This window comes from Lepidochelys olivacea (genome assembly GCF_965140295.1).
Source record: "Lepidochelys olivacea isolate rLepOli2 genome assembly, chromosome: 1".
In the NCBI taxonomy this organism is placed as follows: Eukaryota; Metazoa; Chordata; order Testudines; family Cheloniidae; genus Lepidochelys; species Lepidochelys olivacea.
Window position 1 is genome coordinate 310928813 of NC_140411.1, and position 25689 is coordinate 310954501.

Here is a 25689-nt window from a genome sequence, read left to right on the forward strand (position 1 = left end):
TCTGTGGTAAGCTGTGGTTTTCCAGAAGCAAATGACTTGCTCCACTACTAAAGAAAAGGGTGCAGTAAGTCCTGTAAATAATTAGTCTTCATTTAAAACAGAATTTTCCTAATATCCTCAGAGGGATTCACTATTAATTATCTGGACCATTATATTTTACATTTCTGCAGCCCAGATGTTAAGTAAATGAGGAAAATGACAGATTATATTGTTTTTAATTTCCATGAATGTACCTAGTGCTTAAATCTATATTTATTTCCTTTGTGTTTTTCTATTTTCTTTATTATATGTGCTCCAGCCACAACTAGCCAAAAACCACAAAGACGGAGTTAATCACTGCCAAATCAACGCTACTCTGTAAAAAGAATAAAAATAAAATGTGTTAGTTACTAGGAATAACTGAAGTGGCGGGGAGGGAAATTGTACATTAAGTGAACGAAGCTAACCCCATCTGCTCCATTCATTTTTACCACTGCAAGATAAAATAGACATGACAAGGATAGAATGGTACCTCAAGTAATGGGCATAGTACAAGTCAGAGACCTTTATGAAGAATCCTGAATACACCCCAGTCACAGAATAATGCTGCAGATCAGTGGGGCAAGAGAACCACCTCTTCCTGAGGGCGAGAACTACAAGTCTATAGTACTAAAACTAGAAGTCTGCAAAATTATATTACTGGTCCTCAGAGCCCAGCCACCCCTAAATAAGCTAGCATTGCATGTTTGGAAGGTGCAAGGAGGAAATAATAGGGTTAGCATGCAATTATTTTCTGTCTGAGAAATCCTGATTATTAACAAGGCACACATTTGTTACCCTTGCTTTTTCCTCAGATTCAGCATTAAATTAGTAATATATGCTAATGGGGTTAGACACAGTGGGGAGATTCAACTCAGGATACCTTTAACCGCATAATGTAATACAGCTGAATTCCACCAACAGTTAAAATAAATGAAAAAAGGAAGGTAGAAGGCAAGCATGGTTATTTAAAACCTGAGTCACAGGAACCAAGACAATGAGAAACTTAAACCACACTATACATTACCTGCTTTCCCTCAATTTCTGGATATATTTATACTTATCAGTCAATGAACCATTGGACGCAATCACTGCCTACAAAGTATATGAAACATAAAATTACTTTTCCTACGTCTGAACTTTACATATCTAGGTCAGAAGAGGAATGGAAATAGCTTGAAAGACTTACATCTCGTACAACAGGTGAATAATTCTGGCTTTCAAGAGGCTGTGAGCCATCAGACAACAGCTGTGGAGATGAAGGATTTCAGTCTGAGCATTTTATTTCCCACAAATTTTCAGAGAACTTTCAGAGATAAATCCTCTGGAAAAATTTGCTTCATTAAAAAAAAAATAATAATAAAAGAAGGAAACTGTCCAGGTTTTAAGGTATATTAAAATACATGCAGGAATTGCACATAAAATAATCTCTGAAACCTGAAATTCTCCTGACCCATATAATTAATTGTTTCAAGTGACTTTCATTCCCATTAACTTTCACTTTTGAAAATGGGACTTCGGTGCCTTTGGAAATTTTACCTCAGACACTGTGGAGCAGTCATTTTTCAGACTGATTCAGTTATGTTCTACAGCAGATTTTTTAAATCTATATACGGCAGACCAGAAGAGCCACATAATGCAATCAAAGTTTAAGTTCAAACCTTCAGTCTGTCACTGAATACACAAGGCCTTACCATCTCTTCAACATAAGCGAAGAGCATGTCTCCAAAGTATTCTGTTGCTTCTATAGGAAGCTGTGCTGGTAAGTTGTCAATGGAACACATCAGAATCCCAAAGCCTTCCACGCTGGAAGAGACAACATTATGATTCCATGTCACATTTTCTTTGTCACATCTTTAGCGGTCATGTTTCAAAAGCATGACTTCATATAGTGGTTTGAGTAGAATAGGATATTCAAACAAAAAGTACAGTGCAAATTAAAGGTTCTCCCACCTGCCATGAATAATATGCTGGTCAGCGTCATACATACAAAATGGACTGTCAATTGTTGTACACTCTGTCATAAATTCTATGGATCCTCCAGTATCTGCTGAAATGTCACATATTGCCATAAGTCTAAAGTAATTAAATAAAAACAATAAACAAAGTCATCCAAAACATAAATAAGAATAGTTACAAAAGATCAGAAGATTGTTCTTTACAAGAGTTTCAACCAGACTTATCAGACACAGATAAATAAAATATGTTGGGGAAAAGTCAACATGGCTTTTCTAAAGGGAAATCAAGCCTCATCAATTTACTGGAATGCTTGGAGTGGATCAACAAGTATGTGGGGTGATCCACTAGGTATAGTGTACTTGGACTTTCAGAAAGCCTTTGACAAGGTCCCTCACCAAAGGCTCTTAAGCAAACTAAGCAGTCATGGGATAAGGAGGAAGGCCCTCTCATGGTTCAGAACTGGTTAAAATGAGAAGAAACCAACGGTAGGAATAAATGGTCAGTTTTCATAATAAAAAGAGGTAAACAACAGGGTGCCCCAAGGATCGGTACTGAGACCTATTCTGTACAGCATATTCATAAACTATCTGGGAAAGAAAAGGAGTACTTGTGGCACCTTAGAGACTAAGGTGCCACAAGTACTCCTTTTCTTTTTGCGAATACAGACTAACACGGCTGTTACTCTGAAACCTATCTGGGAAAGGAGGTGAACAATCGGGTGGTAAAAAGTTTGCTGACAATACAAAATTACTCAAGATGGCAGTCTGCTTTGGACTTGAGTTACAAAGGGATCTCACAAAACTAGGTGATTGGGCAACAAATTGGCAGATGAAATCAAATGTTGATAACTGCAAAGTAACGCACATTGGAAAACAATCCTAGCTATACATACAAAATGATTTGATCTAAATTAGCTGTTACCACTCAAGAAAGATCTTGGAGTTATTGTGGATAGTTAAGAACATAAGAATGGCCATACTAGGTCAGACCAAAGGTCCATCTAGCCCAGTATCCTGTCTTCTGACAGTGGCCAATGCCAGGTACCCTAGAGGGAATGAACAGAACAGGTAATCATCAAGTGATCCATGTGCTGTCTCCCATTCCCAGCTCTGACAAACAGAGGTTAGGGACACCTCTGAAAACATCCACTCAACATACAGCAGCAGTTAAAGCTAACAAAATGATTTGGGGTATGAAACAGTCCATACAAGGAGAAACTAAAACAGAGACTATTCAGCTTAGAAAAGAGACTACTTTAGGGAAATATGATAGAGGTCTACAAAATCATGAATGGTGTGGAAAAAGCGAATAGGAAATATTATTTCCTCCTTCACATAACACAAGAACCAGGGGTCACCTAACTAAATTACCAGCCAGCAGGTTTAAAAACAAACAAAAGGAAGTACTACTTCACACAGTGCACAGGGTTGTTGTGAAGGCCAAAACTAACTGGGTTCAAAAAAAGAATTAGCGGAGTTCATGGAGGACAGGTTCATAAATGGCTATTAGCCAAAATGCTCAGGGATGCAATCCCATGCTCTGGGTGTCTTAAGCCTCTCTCTGCTAGAAGCTGGGAGTGGAAGCATCTGGCATCAGCCACTGTCTGAAGACAGGATACTGGGCTAAACGGACCATTGGCCTGACCCAGTATGGCCATTCTTATGTTCTTATGTCCAGAAAGGAACTACTTGTAACGGACATGGGGCAGGTGTTTTCTATCATTAATAAAATAATCTATTGAAAGACTGCAATTCCTGATAAGCGTAACAGACTATTTCTAGAATGACTTGGTTATAGATTTTTTTTTTTAAATGATAAAATTAGTAGATAAAGAGAGGTCTTTAGCTTATCAATTACGTAAACCAGACACCATGAAAAAGAGACCATGGTCAATAGTTTATTTTCTTTGTCTCTTCTGTGAGCACAAGTAGTATATAAAGAGATTCCTACTATTATAGATGTATGTTGTAATGGACAAAATTATGTCATTGATAAGGGAGGACCATAAATACTCAGTAATTGACAAAATGGACAAGGAACATGTGGTACAGCAGATGTGTTCTATAATCAATTTATCAGCAAAATATTAAAGTATGGATTAACATCTAAGCCTTAAGAGCTAGTTGTGGTTACGTATTGTCCTAATAATGATAAAATTGGTTACAATTATCATTGGTTTATTGATTCTTAAACAAGGTCAAGCATGAAAAAAGATTTTTTTCTTTGTTCTGAACAGTATATTAGAGATGAGTTTTAGGGAGTTAGTCGCAAGTGAACTCAGGTTGGGGGGGAGGGGACACAGTTCACCAGTCTCAAATTTGCAATGTATGTTTCCTTTTCTGTATAGCACTCTATTAAGTATTTATTGTTGTCTTAACTAACTCAGCTGATGTATTTGATATCATAATTTATTAAACCTGCACACACACACCACAACATCTGTCACATTTATTCTCCCAGCCTTTCCCCAGGGAGAGAAGCACGTGCAGGGTTAACTTAATTTACAAATCTGCCATTTGTCAATAGTAGAAATTAATGACATTTGTAACTGGGATGTACAAATTCCAAAAGGAAACAGAAATAGGGAAGCATGTGGGAAAAGAGAGCAGGATGGGTTGGGTTCTGCTCCTAAGTTTCTCTCAGAGACTGTCAATGTATTTATTCAATGCTTTGCTGAAACCACTGATCCTTATTACTTAATTAGAATGTTAGAGAATAAATTATTACTACCAATCAAAGGTGCCTTACTTGTGTGGTAATTCTGGACAACCCTCAGTTGCAGCAGCAGAAGGTTTAATCGGAGCCAGCAACTTTTTTGCATCATGTCGATTTAACAAGCGAGGGGTGTGTTGCTCCCAGTATATTCCATTAATCAAACAAGTAGTGTACGGTGCAATCTGCAAAGAAAGTCACAAATTCTAGAAGGTCTCACATGGATGTTATTGATAGTCAAGGGGACTTGCATTTCATCTAGCCTTATAGACAAGTGATACCCTAACTACATAGAACGTGGAACAGTATTTGCTATCAGCAGTATTTGGAAAACCTTGTACTGAGAGAACAGCAACAACGCTCACATCAGTATTAAAACGAGAAGTGTAGAGTTCTGGACATTTGTCGTATTCCTCTGGATCATACACCCCATCGGTCTTCCTTACAAGATGGTGGTGACGACTTAACACTGTCCCATATACTTTCCTAAGGTCTGCAATAAAAAGAGGAGAAAGTCAGTTATTTAAGAAGCAATACTGTTGGTCAAAGAGATTCTAAAGCTTATCACACTTGTGCCTTAGCATTACCTCCAGATTTGGAAACCTCCCTCAGTTCATGTGGCTCCACAAACTCACAAGGGAGTTCATTGAACACTTCTTGGGCACCCTGCAGATAAAAATATGACTCAGAATCACGTGGACATCAGCAAAGAGTATAGGATATTGAAAAATTGCAGAAAGAAAATTATTACTGCATTCACAGAATGTTCACAAGGGCTCATTTTCAATAGGTCTTGCCAGTTCTGCCAGATTACACTGTCTCTATAGAGATACATACTAATCCACATGTGCCAAGTACCTCCCTGAAATCTGGTTTACCGTGTAACATGAGAAAGTGTTCATTTTAGCTTAGTGAACGAAAAACAAAAAGTCACCAGATGTGTCTTCAGAGCATTGTTAACTTGAGTTAGAACTTAAATATTACCCCTAATTCGACTCCCATCCACACGCAACTCTCTCTAACTTCAGGTAAGTGGTTCTTTTAACTCTAGCTAGCTAGCCCATTGGGGGTCAGACAGTAGAGCAGGGGGTCTGTTGACATTCCAGTGTTGCGGAAGCTTGAGCTAATAAGGCAAAGGGATGCAACAGCTTGAGTTATAAGTCAGCAGCAGCTAACCCAATTGCTCTGTGAAACTCAACTGTTATTTTGAAGCGTGGTTGCTCTCAGCTCCAGGGTCCCTACTCTGGCTGATGGCACAGGCTTCAGTGCAGGCTACCACCACTACACTCCTATCGGTACCCATGCTAGCTAGATTAAAGTTGATACAGATGTTCTTCAGTTAAACCAATGAAGCTTTATGCAAATCACCCCCACTGTTTAAAGTCTTTTTCAGAAGGTTCTTTACCATCCATATAGACCTTTCCACAAGTCCCTTTGATTGGGATTTTCATCACAAAACACCTGTGAGGATACAGCCTTTTCCTGTAGCCACATTGTAAGGTCTGAGGCCGTTGTCTGCAGTCATATTAGGAGAGCAGCCGCCATGAGCTAAGAAGCAGGAAGTCACATCATCACATTCCATCTGAATTACGTTAAAACAATGTAATACCAGACTGGTAAGAAGGCGATCCTGTCCTAACAGTATCCACCATCACCAGACAAGGAAACAAATCTTAAGATGGTTAAAGAAAACTTAGTCTGATGGCATTCTGTCTGGCAAGAAATCATTTATCAGGTTGTGGTTGTGAAATCCCTACTTCTTTATTGTTTTGTCTTTATGGTCCCCACTTCGCTACTGTTTATCTGTATGGTCTCTTTCTGGTTCTTTAATTGTTTCTGTCTGTTACATACTTAGCTAGGTGTAAAAAAAAAAATCAATTAAGGTGGTGGGGTTAGAGAATTGTTTTACGATAGGATTGGTTAGAACACTGTTCAGTAATACTTTAGTAAAATGATTGGTTAAATGACAGCTAAGCAGGACTCAAGTTTCACTATATAAACTAGGATCCAAAAGGAAGTTCTTGGGAACCAACTCCAGGACACAGCCCCAAGATCAGAGCTGCCAGCCCCAACATTCTGCTAATGACAGCGTGCAGAAGCTGGAGTTCCCCAGATGACCTGTTCCTGACTGGCCATCAAGAAAAATTCATCTGCCTTACTGGGAGTGGTGAGCATTATATGGTTAATGTGTGCATTCTGTTTTGGTAATTGATAATAAATAGAGGTTAAGTAGGATATTACTGTGTAAGGCTTTTTCACTGGTAAAAGACCCTGAAAACCTGCAGAGTGTAAGGTTATGCACTGAGTCCACAGAAGGGTGAGGGTGGGTGCCTAAATTAACAAGGTTATGCCTGAGCCCTAGGAACAGGGTAAGGATGGGCGCCCTACAGTGTGATAGTAACAGAATTTTGTGCAGGTAACATATCAAGTCCAAATTACACCCAAACTATGGCAAATGGCCTAAAATCCACATTGGAAAGTTACAGCCCATTATTGCTAAAGACTTCGTCTGGAAAAATGAGAAATCCAGTGGCACCTTAAAGACTAACGGATTTATTTGGCCATAAGCTTTTGTGAGTAAAAAAACCCTACTTCTTCAGATGCATGGAGTGAAAATTAAGGATGCAGGCATTATTATACTGACACATGAAGAGAAAGGAGTTTTCATGCATCTCTCACACACTCTCTCTCTAATTCCCTCTAGGACACCTGATCCCTGATCATACATCTCAATTTAATCCTTACCAATAGGTTTCTTACCCCTCCCGCACAGACCTCAAAAGCTTCATCCCATCAGTGTGGCTCCTCTAACTACTCCTGACAGCATTCTGCACCAAAAAATTAAAAATTCTAAACACAATATTTTAAAATTCTCTACATTTTATTTGTCAATAAATGAATACATAGGCTCCAGCATGGCAGTGGGGAGCACAGACCACTGGCTGCATGAAAATGGGAGATCACCCTGAAGCCTCCCCACCCCCAACCCCAGGAACACAAACTCAGTGCTCAGGTTGCACCTGACCTTAACACAGCATAAGGCCTGGCCCTGCCTCAGAAACACCCTGGGGCCCTGCCCCTCTGAGCCAGGCAAACCAGGTGTGGGGCAGGCAGGCTCACCCAGGCAGGATCCAAGTGTGGAGGGGCTCAGTGGGGGGGGCGGGATCCAGGTGCGGGGCGAGAGGATTCTGTGTGGGACAATCTGGATACAGACAGCTCAGTGGAGGGGGAGGTCTAGGTATGGGGGGGATCTGGATGCACAGAGGCTTGTTGCAGGGGTTCCAGGTGCAATGGGACTCTGCAGGGGCTTCCAGGTGAAAGTGGTTGGGACTCAGCAGAGAGGTTTGGGTACAGCTCATTGGGGGATCAGTGGCCTGGGGGCTCAGGGTGGTGGGGCTCGTCAGGGTAGGGGTTTGAGTGCAGAGAGCTCAGTGGTGGGGGGGGTCTGGGTGCAGGGGTGGAAGTCTGCAGGCAGGGTGTCTGAGTGCAGGGGGCTCCAGATGCAGGGGTTGGGGTTCAATGGGATGGAATTCAGGGGGGTTATCGGTGTATGGGGTGAGGCTCGGCAGAGGTATCTGGGTCTGGGAGGTCTGGATGCATGGGGGTTGGGCAGATGGGGGAGCAGCTCCTCATACAGTGACCCCTTCCCCCGCAGCTAAGGGGGCAGGAAGCAGGGAAGGATGCTGAGCTTCCTGCAGCTGGGGGAGGTTTCTAGGGGTGGGTCTGACACAGCCCCAGCCACTCCTTGCAGGGGAAGAGGAAGTCCCATCCTTTTCTGCCTCCAGCCCAGATGATCCCAGCTCAGGGTAGGAGACACTGGCTGGGGTATCCCCAGCCCTGCGGTGATTGACCTCTCCGCTGGCTGCTCCAGGTGCCTGAAACAACGTACCTGCGCAGCTAGGGAGCAGTGCATGACTGCTCTTGCAGCTTCCCTTTGCTTCCGTCAGAAAAGCAAAGAAATCTGTGGGGGACATGAATTCTGTGCATGCACAGTGGCGCAGAATTCCCCTAGGAGTATCTAACCAGCAGAGGATTCTCTTCTGAGCAGGAATACCCACAGCTCCCAGACAATGATTGGGGGGAGGGGGGGGCACAGGAGATTGCATCTAGGTTCAGCTGGGAAGAGGTGCAGGTATCAAAGCCTTTCCAGATTGGGGTTGGAGTAGATAAAATCATAGGCAAATTGTAGAAGAAAAGAAAGAAGAAGAATGTATGCAGCTGGGAAGGGCCTGTGCTAGGTTAGTAAACCAGGGGAGTAGCAGGTGACTGGGAAAGTCTGCTCTGGGTACACAAATGTTGTCAGCATCTAATCCTCTTCTGGACCCTCCTCTTTTTCCTGAATGGCAGCAGCTATTCTTTTGACACTTCTTCCTATGGCAGGTGGTGTTAGAGGGCTTAGTCCTTCACCCTCCCACTTCTCTGGTTCTTTTCGCGTGAACAGAGGGCAACAATACCCAAAGTCCGAAGGTGCTTCAATGCTTATTGGGGTAAACTTCCAGCAAGCTTAAATCCAAGTTTCTTTTTCCCTATTTTTGAATCCCAAATTACTTCCGGTTTGCCCCTAATTTATATAGTAATATTCTCAGCTATACCTTAACCAATCATTTTACTGAAATTTACCTAACCAATCCTAACATATTGTAACATGATTAGCTAACCAATTATATCCCACCACCTTAATTAGTTTACACCCAGCAAAATTAATTATACAGCAGACAGAAACAATTACAGAACCAGAGACCATGCAAACAAACAACAGCAAAATGGGAACTATAATGACAAAACAATACAGAAGTGAGGATTTCACAACTACATCTATAAAGACATAAGGGTTTTCCAACTAGGTTTCCCAACTATGCATCCGATGAAGCGAGCTGTAGCTCATGAAAGCTTATACTCAAATAAATTTGTTAGTCTCTAAGGTGCCACAAGTACTCCTTTTCTTTCTGCAAATACAGACCAACATGGCTGCTACTCTGAAACCAACTACGTCTATTGATAAGGGAGTTCTGACCAAACAGAAATCTATCAAACTAAATTTCCTTTTACATCTTCTAGGCTCTTCCCTTTCTCTGGAGGTGATAGGTCAGATCACCTTTCTAACAGCCCCAGATTGCCTTATTTCAATATGACTGGTTTGAAATGTGCAAGGACACGACCGAACGCTTTCCAGCTTATGGCTGCTCCCACTGCTTAGTCAAAGGCCCTAGCTTAGGAACAGGGCCTCAGACTGTCGCTGTGAGCGAAGGCCCTCACACAGGCAGACACTGATTTTGATTCTCTCTTTTATACCCTTATAACTAGCTAAAATGATAAACATACCTAAATTCTTAAATTATAGGCCTTTACAGACAGGCCTGAATATCTATATCCTAACAGGTGGGACAACCGATATTCTCCTTTGGCTCTTCTTCTGTTTCATGGAGGATGGCCTGCAGGATTATGCTGTCTCTGAGGCTCGGTTGACCCCAGAAAGGAGTTTCACTGCTGATTCTGAGCTGACATTTCACTTTAGCACATGCTCATTAGCTTCTCCTAACAGACCATCAACCAGGTTCCACATCAGTTGCTCACTGCAGCCAACAGCAGGCTAGTAGTCTCTTGCCTAAGGATGTATGTTAAATGGGTGCGTGAATGTAATGGAGGCTGCACTCTGCCACCACCCAGCCCCAAAAGGCAAAGAGCTTCTGTGAATGCCTGCATCTCAGGAGTAGTGGAGAGCGTAACCCATCCATTGGATCAACCATCCATCCTTTAGGTAGAGTAACATCAAGTCTTACACCACATAAATAATGTGTAAGTCTAACCTTCTTTGAAGAATAATACATACAGACCGATAAAGCAAACAGAAGTTCTCCCACATAGTCATCCTTAACCATTCTATAGCATTTAAGGGGGTGAGGAGCAGCTGTCCTTGACAGTGCAGCCTAGTTTATATGATTCATGACTAGTAACCAGTATCATAGCTCCTCTACAAGCACAAGTCTAGGATAACTGGGAATTCATATCATACCATGGCAAAAAGCCTAGAAGCAAGAGTAGTGCACAAATTAAATCTATCATGAAATTGCATACAGTGAGTCTGATGCGTACAAGATTCAGAAATAGGACTTAGGTAAAAAGATACATCAAAAACGAGTATTACATTGGTGGGAGGGAAGGCATCTTACCTTAGAAACGTTACCAGTGCCTGTAAACACAAATGTTAAGGGTCCAATCGACTTTGGCATCAAACCCAGAGAGATTTCATAGCCAGCATCCCGCACTGCCTGCACAGCCTGGCTGCTGTTCCTGTAGTTATGAGCCATACCAATGTGCTGAAACCAGACACAAAGGGTTCTTATCAATGTGTTTGTCCAGAGCCCATGATATTTCTTTTTACTAAAATGTTCAAGTGATATTATGTAAAAATCCTACCATGAAAGGAGTGTGATGTCCCAGGGCAAGAAATCGTAATCCCATTCCATGTAAAATATTGATCATTCCTATTTCAGAATTACACAGTTAATATAATTAAGAATGGACATATAGGATCTACAGTGACTGATACCCAAGATCTTCCTGGACTCAAGATAAAACAGGTTCAGTAGCAGACTTGGATCTCAGTCCTCCATTTGGCATCCCTCAAACATGCCAATATATTTTCTCTTTTTGGTGGGGAGGGGAAAGGAGAGAACAACCATGTGGGGAGGGGGAGGAAAAAAAGCCCACACTGCTAAATTCCACTGAAGAGTAGTGAGCTTTTTGGAGGTACAGTGGAAAAACAATAAATACTTTAATACAAAGCTATCAGGACCATGTCACAAAAAAAAGAGGGCTGATTAGCACGTGTGTTGTACTTCACCACACACTTTGGCTCACAGGGAGGGTGACAGACATTTCTTTCTAGAGCACATATTCTGTTGGCCTAAGGTCACTGATTCTCCTTCCAGTGAGGTGGAGTATCTACTCTCCTGGCAAGAGAAATACTGCTTCTGTATAGATAGGTGGGACTTAATATGAAGTAAAATAATGGAGTTAGGGAGAATCCTCAGGACGCTGACTATACTGTGTGCCGGGAATTAGCAACAGACTAGAAAGAGATTCTCAGGAGCTGCACAGCAGCTACAGAAAGCACCACAGGCCTGGACTCTCAGGAAGTTAATGTAAACTGAAAAGGTGAAGCATTATTAGTCCTAGGCCTACTTATTGTATAGTGCACTATACCTGCTACACCAGCCCACTGTCCGAAAGCTACCACTCGTATTCCTCTGTGATCAACCATTTTCTCATAGTCAATCAATCGAATTTCCTGAAAATACATAAAAAGTTGCTTTTATGTTTTCACTAAAAGTTTGATTTTAAACAGCAAAATCAAGGATATAACTGCTTCTCTGGGAACTACTTTTATATGCACCTTCTGCCATGTTTTGTGCATGAAACACACACATGCACAGGACTGAGTTTTCAACTGTAGGAGAAAAAAAAAAGTGTTTTTTAAGAACATGTTGATTTTTGGCTTGCTTGGTTTATAACCAGAGTCTCCATAACACTTTTAAGTTAAGAAATAAAAATGTTAGTACAGCAATCAGCAGATCACTGAAACGAAACATGACCATCTTCGAGGAACCCAGAGGGGCAGATCTTCATCTGGTATAAATCAGCAGCTCAGGAACAGAGCTACACTGACTGACACCAGATGAGGATCTGACCCAGACGTCATAACCCACAAACAGCAGCATCCTGACCAAATGGCAGGGTGATTCAGTCCTAATGGGATATTTGCCGCCTCACAAATAAGACACTCATTGTCAATCTCAGAAGTGAGACAAGAGTAAATGTTACATCTGATTCCAGTATCCATGCACCCTCTCCCCAAAAAAGTTGGAAGATCAAGGTTGTGGCTTGTTGGGAGACACTTGCACTTTTATTGCCCATGCTCTTTGCAGACAGATGACCTCTGTTCTCGGGGACAACTAGTTGCTCAAATCAATGTACTGAACAAACAGAGGATGAAATCCTGGTCCCAGTGAAATAAGTGGCAAAACTTCCATGAGGCCAGGATTTTACCCAATGTTATGAAACATGCAAAGAGCCAAATTTTGCAATTCCTAATCAGGCAGAATTAGCTTCTTTGGGATAGTCAGTCACATGAGGACTGCACACCAGACCCTTTAGACTGGATATCAATATCATGTTTTGAAGTACAGTTACACGGACTTCAATCTTTTTTCTCCTCACAATTTACTCTGGCAAGAAAGGTCAGAATCAGAGCCATATTCTTTAACCGTGAGAATATCTCTTAGGAAAGCATATACAGCACTTAAGCAGCTTTTCAAAGTGTATTATAGCCAAGACTATCAGTTTCAAGTTGAGCGCTTTGCATCATATAAACAACAAGTAAAGAGGGATAATTAAGTCCCTGACTGAGGCCAGGAATGGCAATTTCAGCCTAAAATGAATGTTTAAAGCCCAGTTATAAATATCAAAATATACTCCTGAGGGAATTCTGCATCACTACATGCATGCAGAATTCATGTCCCCTGCAGATTTCTTTGCTTCCCCTCAGAAAAATGACTTTCTGACAGGGAAGCAAAGGGAAGCTGCACGAGCAATCACTCACCCCGTCCCCAGCAGTGCAGGCGCATTGTTTCGGGTGCCCAGAGCAGCTGGCAGAGAGGTAAACAACTGCATAACTGGGGTGGGGAAAGAAAGAAATGCTGAGGATGCCCCGACTACTGGCTCATACCCTGTGCTGGGCTCAGCTGCTAGTCCCAGCTAGGCTGGGGGCCGGGACTACTTCTTCCCCTGGAAGGACGGGCCAGGGCCAGAAACCTCCCCCAGCTGCAGGAAGCTCTGCGCGCAAACGCACACAGCTTCTCATCCCCATCGTTCCTCAGCCACAGGGGGAGGGGTCACTGTTTGAGAAGCTGCTCCCCCATCTGCCCAACCCCAAGCATCTGGACCCCGCCATACCTAGACCCGCCTGCACCAAAAGCCCCAAACCCATAACCTCCCCCGCTGAGCCCCAACCCCCGCGTCTGGACTCCCACCCCTCAGACCACCCCCCACTGAACTCTCCATACTCAAACCTCCACCCTGACAAGCCACACCCCAGAGCCCCAACCAGTTGCATCTGGACCCCCACACCTACAAAGCCCCACCCCCCCAGCACCCAACCCCCATGCTAAGCCCCACACATCCAGACCCACCCCCCCGCTGAGCCCCAACCACCTTTGCCTGAAGCCCTCTGAAAAGTCCCATGCCCCTGAAGCCCACAACAAGCCCCTCTTCATCCAGAACCACCTGCACTTGGACCCCCCACTGAGCCACCTGCACCCAGATTGCCCCACACAGATCCCTCTCACCCCACACCTGGATCCTCCACACTAAGCCCTCCACACTTGGATCCTGCCGGTCTGAGCCTGCCTGCCGGCACCTCCTGCACCTGGCATGGGGGACAGGGCACCAGAGGGTTTCTGGGGCAGGCCCAGCCCTTGTGCTGTGTCAGGGTCAAGTGCAGTCTCATTGCCAGGTCCACGTCCTGGGACTGGGGCTGCAGGGTGATCTCCCACTTCTGTGCAGCCAGTGGCCTGTGCTCCGCACTGCCATGCTAAAGCCTCCACATTTATTTATTTATTGACCAATAAAATTTGTAGAATTTTTAAATATTGTGTGCAAAATTTTTATTTCCCTCAGGAATAAAAATAGAAGCCTACAATATAAATGCTGCGATGCAGCAATGTGTTCTAACCCATAGCTAAGGGATGTGCTGTAGATACCCTATAGCTGGTGTTTGGATATACAATACCCTCTTGACTACTTCCATATTGTAGCTTAAGAGAATCAATATAAACAGCTTAAAAAATTAAATGCATCTCTTAAAACAACAACTGCGGAGAGTACAGACTTTCTATTAGTGTATCATAAAAAGCAAGCTCAAATATCTATGAATACTTACGTTACTTTCCATTGCACTTCTATGTTTAATCCTGTTTATTACCTTGTGGTAACGGTCACTGATCCTTCTTACTAAAATATTTACCTGTCTTAGAATTTCATCCAGTAGAGACATGTTTGCCTCTTGGGCTTTAATAGTGTGAGAGAAGAATGCATAGTTCTTTTTGGGAATTAATTTATCCTCTGGAGGTCTCTTCACTCCCGCAATTAGAGATGCCTCAGAAATATCTTCCTGAATAATGCCACCTGCTTTTATATATTCCTGTAAACAGAGCATTAAGAAACACTTTCATTCTTCAACAGTAATGCAGAAAAAACAAAAGAGGTCTTAAAAGAACTTATGAAGCAGAAAGATACAGAAACAAGTCAAGGCCTGTTACTAAACAAGCTTATTTAAGAGTGAAGAGCTTGGATTTCTATTAGGGCTGTCAAGAGAGTAAAATTAATTGCGATTAATCATGCTGTTAAACAATAGAATACCATTTATTTAAATATTTTGGATGCTTTCTACATTTTCAAATATATTTATTTCAATTACAACAGAATATAAAATGTACAGTGCTCACTTTATATTTTTATTATAAATATCTGCACTGTAAAAACCAAAAGAAAATCGTATTTCAAATTCACCTAGTACAATTACTGTAGTGCAATCTCTATCATGAAAGTTGAATTTACAAATGTAGAATTATGTACAAAAAGAACCTAACGTTCAAAAACAAAACAATGTAAAACTTTAGAGCCTACAAGTCCACTCAGTCCTACTTCTTGTTCAGCCAATCACAGACTAACAAGTTTGCTTACATTTGCAGGAGGAGATAATGCTGCCCACTTCTTGTTTATAATGTTACCTGAAGTGAGATAGGCATTTGTATGGCATTGTTTTTATATGATGAACAGGATTTTCAGTAATCCTCATTATATTGGACTTGGCTGCCTGGGTGGGAGCTCAAGGTTCAGTTGCTTTAAGGGAACTGTATTTTTGGCTTCTGGGTAACCAGTAAGGTATTGTAGAAGCAGTTTTGTTGCTGGGTCTGTGAATCTAAATATTAGAATAACCAGTTTGGGGGACTGTCTTCCCCATTCTTTGCAGTTTGCCCTAATTGAGCAATCTCAGTGTGCCCCCCCCCCGCCCTTGGATCCCAGTCACACTACATTATTTCATTGGGATTGCATAGGATTGTCCCTGGGGGCAGAATTCAGACCATCTTATTACTAATAATAAATAGACTGTGGAGGTTTTCATTCCTTCAAAAGTGGGTAAAACATCACAATCCCCATTGTAAGATGGAGAAACTAAGACACAGAAATTGGGTTGTTTGTCCACAGTCATACAGTGGGTTACAGAAGCTAGGGCTTCTGCTCCCATCTCTGTGCCTTATCATGCTGCTTCCACTGAAGTTGATGGCAAGACTTCTGTCATCAACTTCAGTGGAAGCAGCATGATAACCATACAGCTAAGGATAGCCTAGAATTCCTCCTTACCTGTAAAGGGTTAAGAAGCTCAAATAACCTGGTTGACACCTGATCAAAAGGACCAATGAGGAATGAAGATACTTTCAAAACTTGGGGTGGGGGGTGGGGGGGAGAGAAGGCTTTGTTTTGTGTGTTCTCTTGGGAAGCAGAGAAACATCAGGTCAGAAAATGCATTCTCCTATAAACCATCCTAGAAGTCTCTCATATTACAAAAATTGAGAGTAAAAGCCAGGCGAGGCATGTTACATTATCTTTTGTTCTGCTGGTGAATTTTTCCTTTACTGGAGGGACGTTTATTCCTGTTTTCTGTAACTTTGAAACTAAGCCTAGAGGAAGTTCTGCTGTGTTTCTGAATCTTTTGTTACCCTATAAAGTTTTCCATCCTGATTTTACAGAGGTGATTTTAACCCCCCCCCTTTTTTTTTTTTTAATTAAAATCCTTCTTTTCTCCATTGTCCTAAGACCCAGGGGTTTGGTTCTGTGATCACTCTGTAACCAGTTGGTTAGGATATTATTCTCAAGCCTCCACAGGAAAGGGGGTGCAAGGGCTTGGGGGGATATTTTGGGGGAACTAGGAACTCCCAGTGATCCTTTCCCTGATTCTTTAATAAATCACTTGGTGGTGGCAGCATACCGACTCAGGGCAAAGAACTTGTGCCTTGGGGAAGTTTTAACCTAAGCTGGTAGAAATAAGCTTAGGGGGATCTTTCATGTGGGTCCCCACATCTGTATCCTAGAGTTCAGAGTGGGGAGGGAACCTTGACAACTCCCATTGACTTCAAGTGACAGTGGGACCAGGCTGAACATTAGCATAACAAAAATCAATAGATTTACACAAAGTAAGTTATCTTTGGTGTAAATGTGGTTGTTACTTAAAACATCTGGTTAGAGTACAAATCCTTAAAGACTGGACAGTAGGTTGTCTTTTGGTTTTTTCGCCTCAAATATATTCCTCCCACTCTCAGACCCTGACTTGATAAGTAAAAAGGGTATATCTCACAACTGCGTTAGCTTAACACAAATGCCTCATTAAGAGTCAGGCTAGCGTGACTACAATACAGCCAGCTAGCAAGGCTTCAAACATGGTGGCCTGCAACTTAACAGGGCTTTGCAATCATTTCAATATAACTCAGATGAATTAGTCGGATCTGGTGCCGGGGGGGTTGGGAGGGGCACACCTTTTCTGTCACAGCTGCACACAGCATCAGCGGAAATATTCTGCCTGAATTCAGGCAGCAAGGAAAAAAAGAAGACAAAAACACAGTTATATGGGACATCATGAATTACATAAAACCCCAAAGGTTTCAGAGTAGCAGCCATGTTAGTCTGTATTGGCAAAAAGAAAAGGAGTACTTGTGGCACCTTAGAGACTAACCAATTTATTTGAGCATAAGCTTTTGTGAGCTACAGCTCACTTCATCAGATGCATAAAGTGGAAAATACAGTGAGGAGATTTATATACACACAGATCATGCAAAAATGGGTGTTTACCATACACATTGTAAGGAGAGTGATCACTCAAGATGAGTTGTTACCAGCAGGAGAGTGGGGTGAGGGGAGAGAACAAGGAGTTAACAAGAACATCTGAGGAACAGTTGAGGGGGGCAGGAATAAACAAGGAGAAATAGTTTTACTTTGTATAATGACTCAACCACTCCCAGTCTCTATTCAAGCCTAAGTTAATTGTATCCAATTTGCAAATTAATTCCAATTCAGCAGTCTCTCATTGAAGTCTGTTTTCGAAGTTTTTTTGTTGAAGAATGGTCACTTTTAGATCAGAAATCAAGTGACCAGAGAGATTGAAGTCTTCTCCGACTGGTTTATGAATGTTATAATTCTTGACATCTGATTTGTGTCCATTTATTCTTTTACGTAGAGATTGTCCAGTTTGACCAATGTACATGGCAGAGGGGCATTGCTGGCACATGATGGCATAGATCACATTGGTAGATGTGCAGGTGAACGAGCCTCTGATAGTGTGGCTGATGTGATTAGGCCCTATGATGGTGTCCCCTGAATAGATATGTGGGCACAGTTGGCAATGGGCTTTGTTGCAAGGATAGGTTCCTGGGTTAGTGGTTCTGTGGTGTGGTGTGTGGTTGCTGGTGACTATTTGCTTCAGGTTGGGGGGCTGTCTGTAAGCAAGGACTGGCCTGCCTCCCAAGATCTGTGAGAGTGATGGGTCGTCCTTCAGGATAGGTAGTAGATCCTTGATCATGCGTTGGAGAGGTATTAGTTGGGGGCTGAAGGTGATGGCTAGTGGCGTTCTGTTATTTTCTTTGTTGGGCCTGTCCTGTAGTAGGTAACTTCTGGGAACTCTTCTGGCTCTGTCAATCTGTTTCTTCACTTCCGCAGGTGGGTATTGTAGTTGTAGGAATGCTTGATAGAGATCTTGTGTTGGTCTCTGTCTGAGGGCTTGGAGAAAATGCAGTTGTATCATAGAGCTTGACTGTAGACAATGGATTGTGTGGTGTGGTCTGGGTGAAAGCTGGAGGCATGAAGGTAGGAACAGCGGTCAGTAGGTTTCCGGTATAGGGTGGTGTTTATGTGACCATCGTTTATCAGCACTGTAGTGTCCAGGAAGTGGATCTCTTGTGTGGACTGGACCAGGCTGAGGTTGATGGTGGGATAGAAATTGTTGAAATCATGGTGGAATTCCTCAAGAGCTTCTTTTCCATGGGTCCAGATGATGAAGATGTCATCAATATAGCGCAAGTAGAGTAGGGGCGTTAGGGGACAAGAGCTGAGGAAGCGTTGTTCTAAGTCAGCCATAAAAATGTTGGCATACTGTGGGACCATGCGGGTACCCATAGCAGTGCCGCTGATTTGAAGGTATACATTGTCCCCAAATGTGAAATAGTTATGGGTGAGGACAAAACCACAAAGCTCACCCACCAGGTTTGCCGTGACATTATCAGGGATACTGTTCCTGACAACTTGTAGTCAATCTTTTAGTGGAATGTTGGTGTAGAGGGCTTCTACATCCATAGTGGCCAGGACAGTGTTTTCAGGAAGATCACCGATGGATTGTAGTTTCCTCAGGAAGTCAGTGGTGTCTTGAAGATAGCTGGGAGTGCTGGTAGCGTAGGGCCTGAGGAGGGAGTCTACATAGCCAGACAATCCTGCTGTCAGGGTGCCAATGCCTGAGATGATGGGGCGCCCAGGATTTCCAGGTTTATGGATCTTGGGTAGCAGATAGAATACCCCAGTTCCGGGTTCCAGGGATGTGTCTGTGCGGATTTGTTCTTGTGCTTTTTCAGGGAGTTTCTTGAGCAAATGCTGTAGTTTCTTTTGGTAACCCTCAGTGGGATCAGAGGGTAATGGCCCGCATGGCCCCACAGTATGCCAACATTTATGCCATCATGTGCCAGCAATGCCCCTCTGCCATGTACATTGGTCAAACTGGACAGTCTCTACGTAAAAAAATAAATGGACACAAATCAGATGTCAAGATTTATAATATTCATAAACCAGTCGGAGAAGACTTCAATCTTTCTGGTCACTCGATTTCTGATCTAAAAGTGACTATTCTTCAACAAAAAGACTTCGAAAACAGACTCAACAAGAGACTGCTGAATTGGAATTAATTTGCAAATTGGATACAATTAACTTAGGCTTGAATAGAGACTGGGAGTGGTTGAGTCATTATACAAAGTAAAACTATTTCCCCTTGTTTATTCCTCCCCCCCTCAACTGTTCCTCAGACGTTCTTGTTAACTCCTGGAAATGTGCTGGAAATGGCCCACCCTGATTATCACTTCAAAAGGTTTTCTCTCCCCCCACCGCACTCTCCTGCTGGTAATAGCTCATCTTAAGTGATCACTCTCCTTACAATGTGTATGGTAAACACCCATTTTTGCATGATCTCTGTGTATGCATCCACTTTATGCATCGGATGAAGTGAGCTGTAGCTCACAAAAGCTTATGCTCAAATAAATTGGTTAGTCTCTAAGGTGCCACAAGTACTCCTTTTCTTTTTATAAAACCCCAAAGTTCCTATGCAAAGAACTATTGAGAATTTAGACAATAGAAGGCAGTGCGGCTGAGGGAGGGCAGGACAGACCTAAAAACAAAGAACTATGAATAGGCATCAATATTGGGATACTTACAGATCTAGCCAATGATTCCCATTGCTTTTGTCAGTGGGAAAGAATGACCCCCTTTTGTAATAAATAACGAAGTAGATAATAACATATGTTCACTATTATTTACATCCTTTAATGCTGTAGTACCATAATTAAGTAAACCAATGTTACATAAACCAATGTTACATTTCGTTCTTCTAAATGGGAACCACAGCAGAACTTACCTTTTCATGGATGGCTCTCCGGTTTGATGGCTGTACTAAGACTTTGTATCCCAAATTTGTTAGCTCCTTAACATGCTTTGGTGCTAGAGGTGCTCTTCTTTCCCAAGCACTAACGTCTTCCCTCCTGATTGCCAGTACAGGTTTATGATGGTGACGGCACTTTAAAAGGTGGACCCCACACTTACCAGTTGGATTTCTGAATGCTCGTAGCATAATAAAACCTGATGGCAGCAAAGACAAAGTAGTTAAATGATACCAGGCTTGTAAAGGTGCTTAGAAACCACTTTGTTTGTACAAGAAGTTCACGTCTCTTTAAAAATCTGTTGTAAAACATACTCAACTAATCACTACAATGATCGTAACACCAGCAATAATTATCACAATTTTCTGATTAACAATACTAATATTCCCAGATTTCCTGTGCAAGAGAAATCTGAATTTACTTTCATTACCAAACATAAGCTCTCTAATGTAAACCACAGCTGAAATAGTAAGAGAACATTACAAAGTCTCATTTTCTCTTTGCTTTGGCTAGGTTTGTCATAAATATAAAGGGAAGGGTAAACCCCTTTGAAATCCCTCCTGGCCAGGGGAAAGCTCCTCTCACCTGTAAAGGGTTAAGAAGCTAAAGGTAACCTCGCTGGCACCTGACCAAAATGACCAATGAGGAGACAAGATACTTTCAAAAGCTGGGAGGAGGGAGAGAAACAAGGGGTTTGTGTGTCTGTCTGTAGTCGTCTTGGCCGGGGACAGAACAGGAATGGAGTCTTAGAACTTTTAGTAAGTAATCTAGCTAGGTATGTGTTAGATTATGATTTTTTTAAATGGCTGAGAAAAGAATTGTGCTGAATAGAATAACTATTTCTGTCTGTGTATCTTTTTTGTAACTTAAGGTTTTGCCTAGAGGGGTTCTCTATGTTTTTTAATCTAATTACCCTGTAAGATATATACCATCCTGATTTTACAGGGGGGATTTCTTTATTTCTATTTACTTCTATTTTTTATTAAAAGTCTTCTTGTAAAACACTGAATGCTTTTTCATTGTTCTCAGATCCAAGGGTTTGGGTCTGTGGTCACCTATGCAAATTGGTGAGGCTTTTTATCCAACATTTCCCAGGAAAGGGGGAGTGCAAGTGTTGGGAGGATTGTTCATTGGTCTTAAGATCCAAGGGTCTGGGTCTGTAGTCACCTAGACAAATTGGTGAGGCTTTTTACCAAACCTTGTCCAGGAAGTGGGGTGCAAGGTTTTGGGAAGTATTTTGGGGGGAAGGACGCGTCCAAACAGCTCTTCCCCAGTAACCAGTATTAGTTTGGTGGTGGTAGCGGCCATTCCAAGGATAACGGGGGTAATATTTTGTACCTTGGGGAAGTTTTGACCTAAGCTGGTAAAGATAAGCTTAGGAGGTTTTTCATGCAGGTCCCCACATCTGTACCCTAGAGTTCAGAGTGGGGGAGGAACCTTGACAAGGTTACTTCACAAAAATCAAACCACCAGTATCGGTGTATCAAAAGGTTTTTACTCATGTGCAAGGTATATTTTTTTAATTCTAGTTATTGTACTTGTGATCAGTGCTGGAGGCTTAAGCAAAAATGCCAGTTAGACTGAGTCACCAGTATAAATATGCAAGAGCCAAAAATGTATCAGCCCCCCACCTTATAAATATCTTCCTTATCACTTGGCATAGTGATTAAAAAAAAGAGATTAACTCATAAAAAAGCAATAAAGTACAGTTAAGAGTACTACATGATCAATGACAAATGCCCTTGGGCCGTTTCTTTAAAGGTACTTACAGAAGCATGCCTAGGCACCCAATCCCTATTTAAATTTAAATCACTGTGAGCTAGGTGCCTACGCACTTTTGAAAACCCCACGAAGGTCCAGACCCTCAAAACGTACTTAGATGCCTGAATACCTTTGAGGATCTGGTCTAGATGCCTATCTGTATTTAAACATCTTTGAAAATCTAGCTCTTAGACCCCGGTTTTGCGAAGACCTATGCACATATCTAACTAAGCATACAAAGGCCCTTTAAACTCAGTGGGACTGCTCATGGACTTCAAGTTAGGAGTGTCTGTAAATCCAATAAAGTGAGCTGTAGCTCACGAAGGCTTATGCTCAAATAAATTTGTTAGTCTCTAAGGTGCCACAAGTACTTCTTTTCTTTTTGTGGATACAGACTAACATGGCTGCTACTCTGAAACCTGTAAATCTTTGCAAGATCAGAGCAATAGCAAGAAATGAATAGTGAGCATCCTACAGTATCAGAGAAAGCTACTTCGAAATGCAATGTGTAATGATCTTTTAGTTCTCACTTACATTCTTCCATAGCACCTTCCTATGAGCAGAATGCCAGCAAGCACACCATCCTTCCTGCTGAAGGCCCACTTGTACAAGAAACTAACTGGCTGATTATGGGTCACATGGGGATAAGGGATGGGTCACATGGGGATAGGGATAGGGACAGAAGAGTTAGCATGCAAAAATCTTCTTTCCCATTTGTACAGTGCTTTGTATTTTTGACATTTGGTCTATTAAAGGGACACTGTCACCTTAAATTTGGCCTGAAAACAAGATTTTATAAAACCTCAGACCAAAAGAAAACAGTGTGGAAACTTTCTGAGTTCCAATAAAAATAGGTGCTTGTAAACAAACATTCCCAGAAGCCTTTGAAACTCAAACACTATTAAAGTCTTAGAGCAAAACTGACCTCATTGATTTTCACTGGCCTTACTGAAAGAAGTACAAGACATACGAAGATTGGCAAGATGGGTTTTAAAAAAATTCTTACTTTTAATAATCTTAGCTGCATTAATTATGTTAAAGATAGTACATTTACAACATATTTTTAAATTGACAGCAATTTTTAAGGCATACTGAATATGTGGCTTTTCTTCTAATGGTAGTTTTAGTGCCACAAACTGATGAAGTTGGTATGAGTTTTAAATTTTTTTAAATGATTATTCAAAGCATTTAGTTTTGAAATTAAACAATCCCATGTATCAATACCTGCCTGAAACCTACTGCCAATTTCTGTTTTTCCAGCTGCATCTTTAACAACTAGTTAAAAAACTTAAGAATTCTGCCAGGTACCCAATGCAAAGTGAAGATATAGAAAAATATTTTCCCCCAATCTCCTTCAGTTATACTTATCTTAATTATTACTTGAAGCAATTGCAGATCGATGGGTTTTATATTTCCCCCCGCCCCCGAGGATTTTTTAAAACAATGGTGACTTTCAGATTCACATACACCTTTGCCAGAGGTCACGAATAGTTCTTTCCTAACAGACATATGATGTGTCCGATGAAGTGAGCTGTAGCTCACGAAAGCTTATTCTCAAATAAATTGGTTAGTCTCTAAGGTGCCGCAAGTACTCCTTTTCTTTTTGCGAATACAGACTAACAGGGCTGCTACTCTGAAACCAGACATATAATGTGATCCAAACTTGTTTCCCCCATGTTAGAACAGGGCGGCAGGTAACTCCTGATCTAGAGATGCAGCTAAAAGGAGCATTTAATCTCCTTCACAGCTTTCTCTCTGATGGATTGCTCCCTGACAGTCTAAATTACTGGCCAGAAAAGACCTCACGAGCTGGAAAATCCAGGCTCGCTGCAGGGATCACCACCAGGGACGAACGTGGCTACTTTGTTGCCAGAAACGAAGATGCAAACTTGTCCTCGAGAATCCAGCTGTACCGAGGAGCGGGGAGGGAGGGAGCTGAAAGCCAGGCCGTTCTGCCCGACCCACCACGGCGGGACGGCACCGCCTGGGCTCGGAGGCAGAGAGGGACATCCCCGAGGGGGGCGGAATCACTGGGAGCGACTCCCACAGCCCAGCCCGCTGTCCCGCACTGACCCGGGCCGCAGCGGCCTCCAAGGTCCAGCCCAGACCCAGCAGCAGGCACAGCTCCACGCGCGGCCTGGAGGCCCCCCACGGAAACCTCCGCCGCCTGCTGCTACAGCAGGACCCCACTGCAGGAGACGCAGAGCCCAGCCCACGCGCGAAGCGCGGCACCCACCTGGCAGCGGAGCGGGGGTTTACACGGGAGAAGGGAGCCGCCGGCTCTGGGATTGCGCAAAGGAAGGCAGGGGCTGCCCAGCGAGGCTATGTACAGAATGTAGGGGAAAGAAGGGATGCAGCCCCCCGCCGGCAGCCAATCGCGTGTGACCTTCGGGGTACAACCTTCCCTTTCCGCCAATCGCAAAAGGTCCCCAGGCGTGACGTTATTGGTGACGTCTCGTCTCTCCGCCACACACACCCCCCGAACTCGCCTCTCTCGTGTGTGCTCCTGCTTTGGCTGGGGCGGGGGAGATTTCCCGGAATGTTCTGCTGCGGGGCCCTGGCTCTCCAAGGGGACTTGCACAAGGTCACGGGAACGCTCCCAGATACGGACAATCAATGGGCTCGCAGGGATCCTACTGGCCACGCCGACTGCACACCCCGCAATGCTGCCGGGATCTGCCATACATGACAGTCCGGGGGATGGCGGAGAGAGCGGAGCTCCCCTTCCCCGAAATGACTCAGAGGCGTCTGGAATACGAGAGTCACTGGGACAGGGAAAACACCGTGTGGATCTGGGAGACTAGAAACGCATTAATAAAATGGGTGTCAACATTGTATTTTTAACATAAATTGTACGGTAATGGGGGATGGGCATTGGCAAGGCAGATAGGACATGGAAGGATCAACATATCTCTGCCTCTGAAAAGCATCCCAGCCCTTCCCCAGCTGACAAAATCCTTGTGTATCCCCCTCCTCCTCAATGACAAGTAACTCAGAGCTCTTTAATTTCCCCTTTTCTCCACCCACTAAAATAAGGAATGGCGGTACAGTATCTTTGCTCTCTACACAACGTTAGTAATAAAACAAAATCCTTAAGTTACACAGTTGGATGCCAAATAACAGTGTTTAACTATATACAAATACATAGGCCTACCTAAGGTGTAATTTTTTAACAGTGACAGAAAGTAACCATTAGAACAATTTATGAACAATTTCCCGAGAATTGTGGTGCATTTTCCATCAGTGACAATTTTTAATTCAAGATTGGAATTTTTTTTCTTAAAGATCTGCCCTAGGAATTATTTTGCAGAAGTTCTAGGGCCCGTGTTACACAGGAAGTAGGACTAGATGATCAGAACGGGTCCTTTCTGGCCACTGAATCTATGACTCTGTGAAGGTTTCTTCCCCACTCTGAACTTTAGGGTACAGATGTGGAGACCTGCATGAAAGACCCCCTAAGCTTATTTTTACCAGCTTAGGTTAAAAACTTCCC

General features: G+C 42.7%; 1 protein-coding gene across 1 annotated transcript in view; it reads right to left on the reverse strand.

Moving 5' to 3' along the window:
• Positions 1 to 24545, reverse strand: part of AASS (aminoadipate-semialdehyde synthase) — a 52035-nt gene extending 27490 nt beyond the window's left edge. Inside the window, exons 1-13 of the mRNA XM_084635778.1 lie at positions 24433 to 24545; positions 20414 to 20634; positions 14714 to 14890; positions 11896 to 11980; positions 11107 to 11174; positions 10860 to 11006; positions 5277 to 5355; positions 5055 to 5182; positions 4726 to 4874; positions 1972 to 2094; positions 1713 to 1824; positions 1208 to 1267; positions 1046 to 1113 (exon numbers count right to left, since the gene is read on the reverse strand). Coding sequence (XP_084491904.1) covers positions 1046 to 1113; positions 1208 to 1267; positions 1713 to 1824; positions 1972 to 2094; positions 4726 to 4874; positions 5055 to 5182; positions 5277 to 5355; positions 10860 to 11006; positions 11107 to 11174; positions 11896 to 11980; positions 14714 to 14890; positions 20414 to 20626 — 1409 coding nt within the window. The 5' untranslated portion in view covers positions 20627 to 20634; positions 24433 to 24545. The remainder of the gene's footprint in view (positions 1 to 1045; positions 1114 to 1207; positions 1268 to 1712; positions 1825 to 1971; positions 2095 to 4725; positions 4875 to 5054; positions 5183 to 5276; positions 5356 to 10859; positions 11007 to 11106; positions 11175 to 11895; positions 11981 to 14713; positions 14891 to 20413; positions 20635 to 24432) is intronic.
• Positions 24546 to 25689: the final 1144 nt, after the last annotated feature.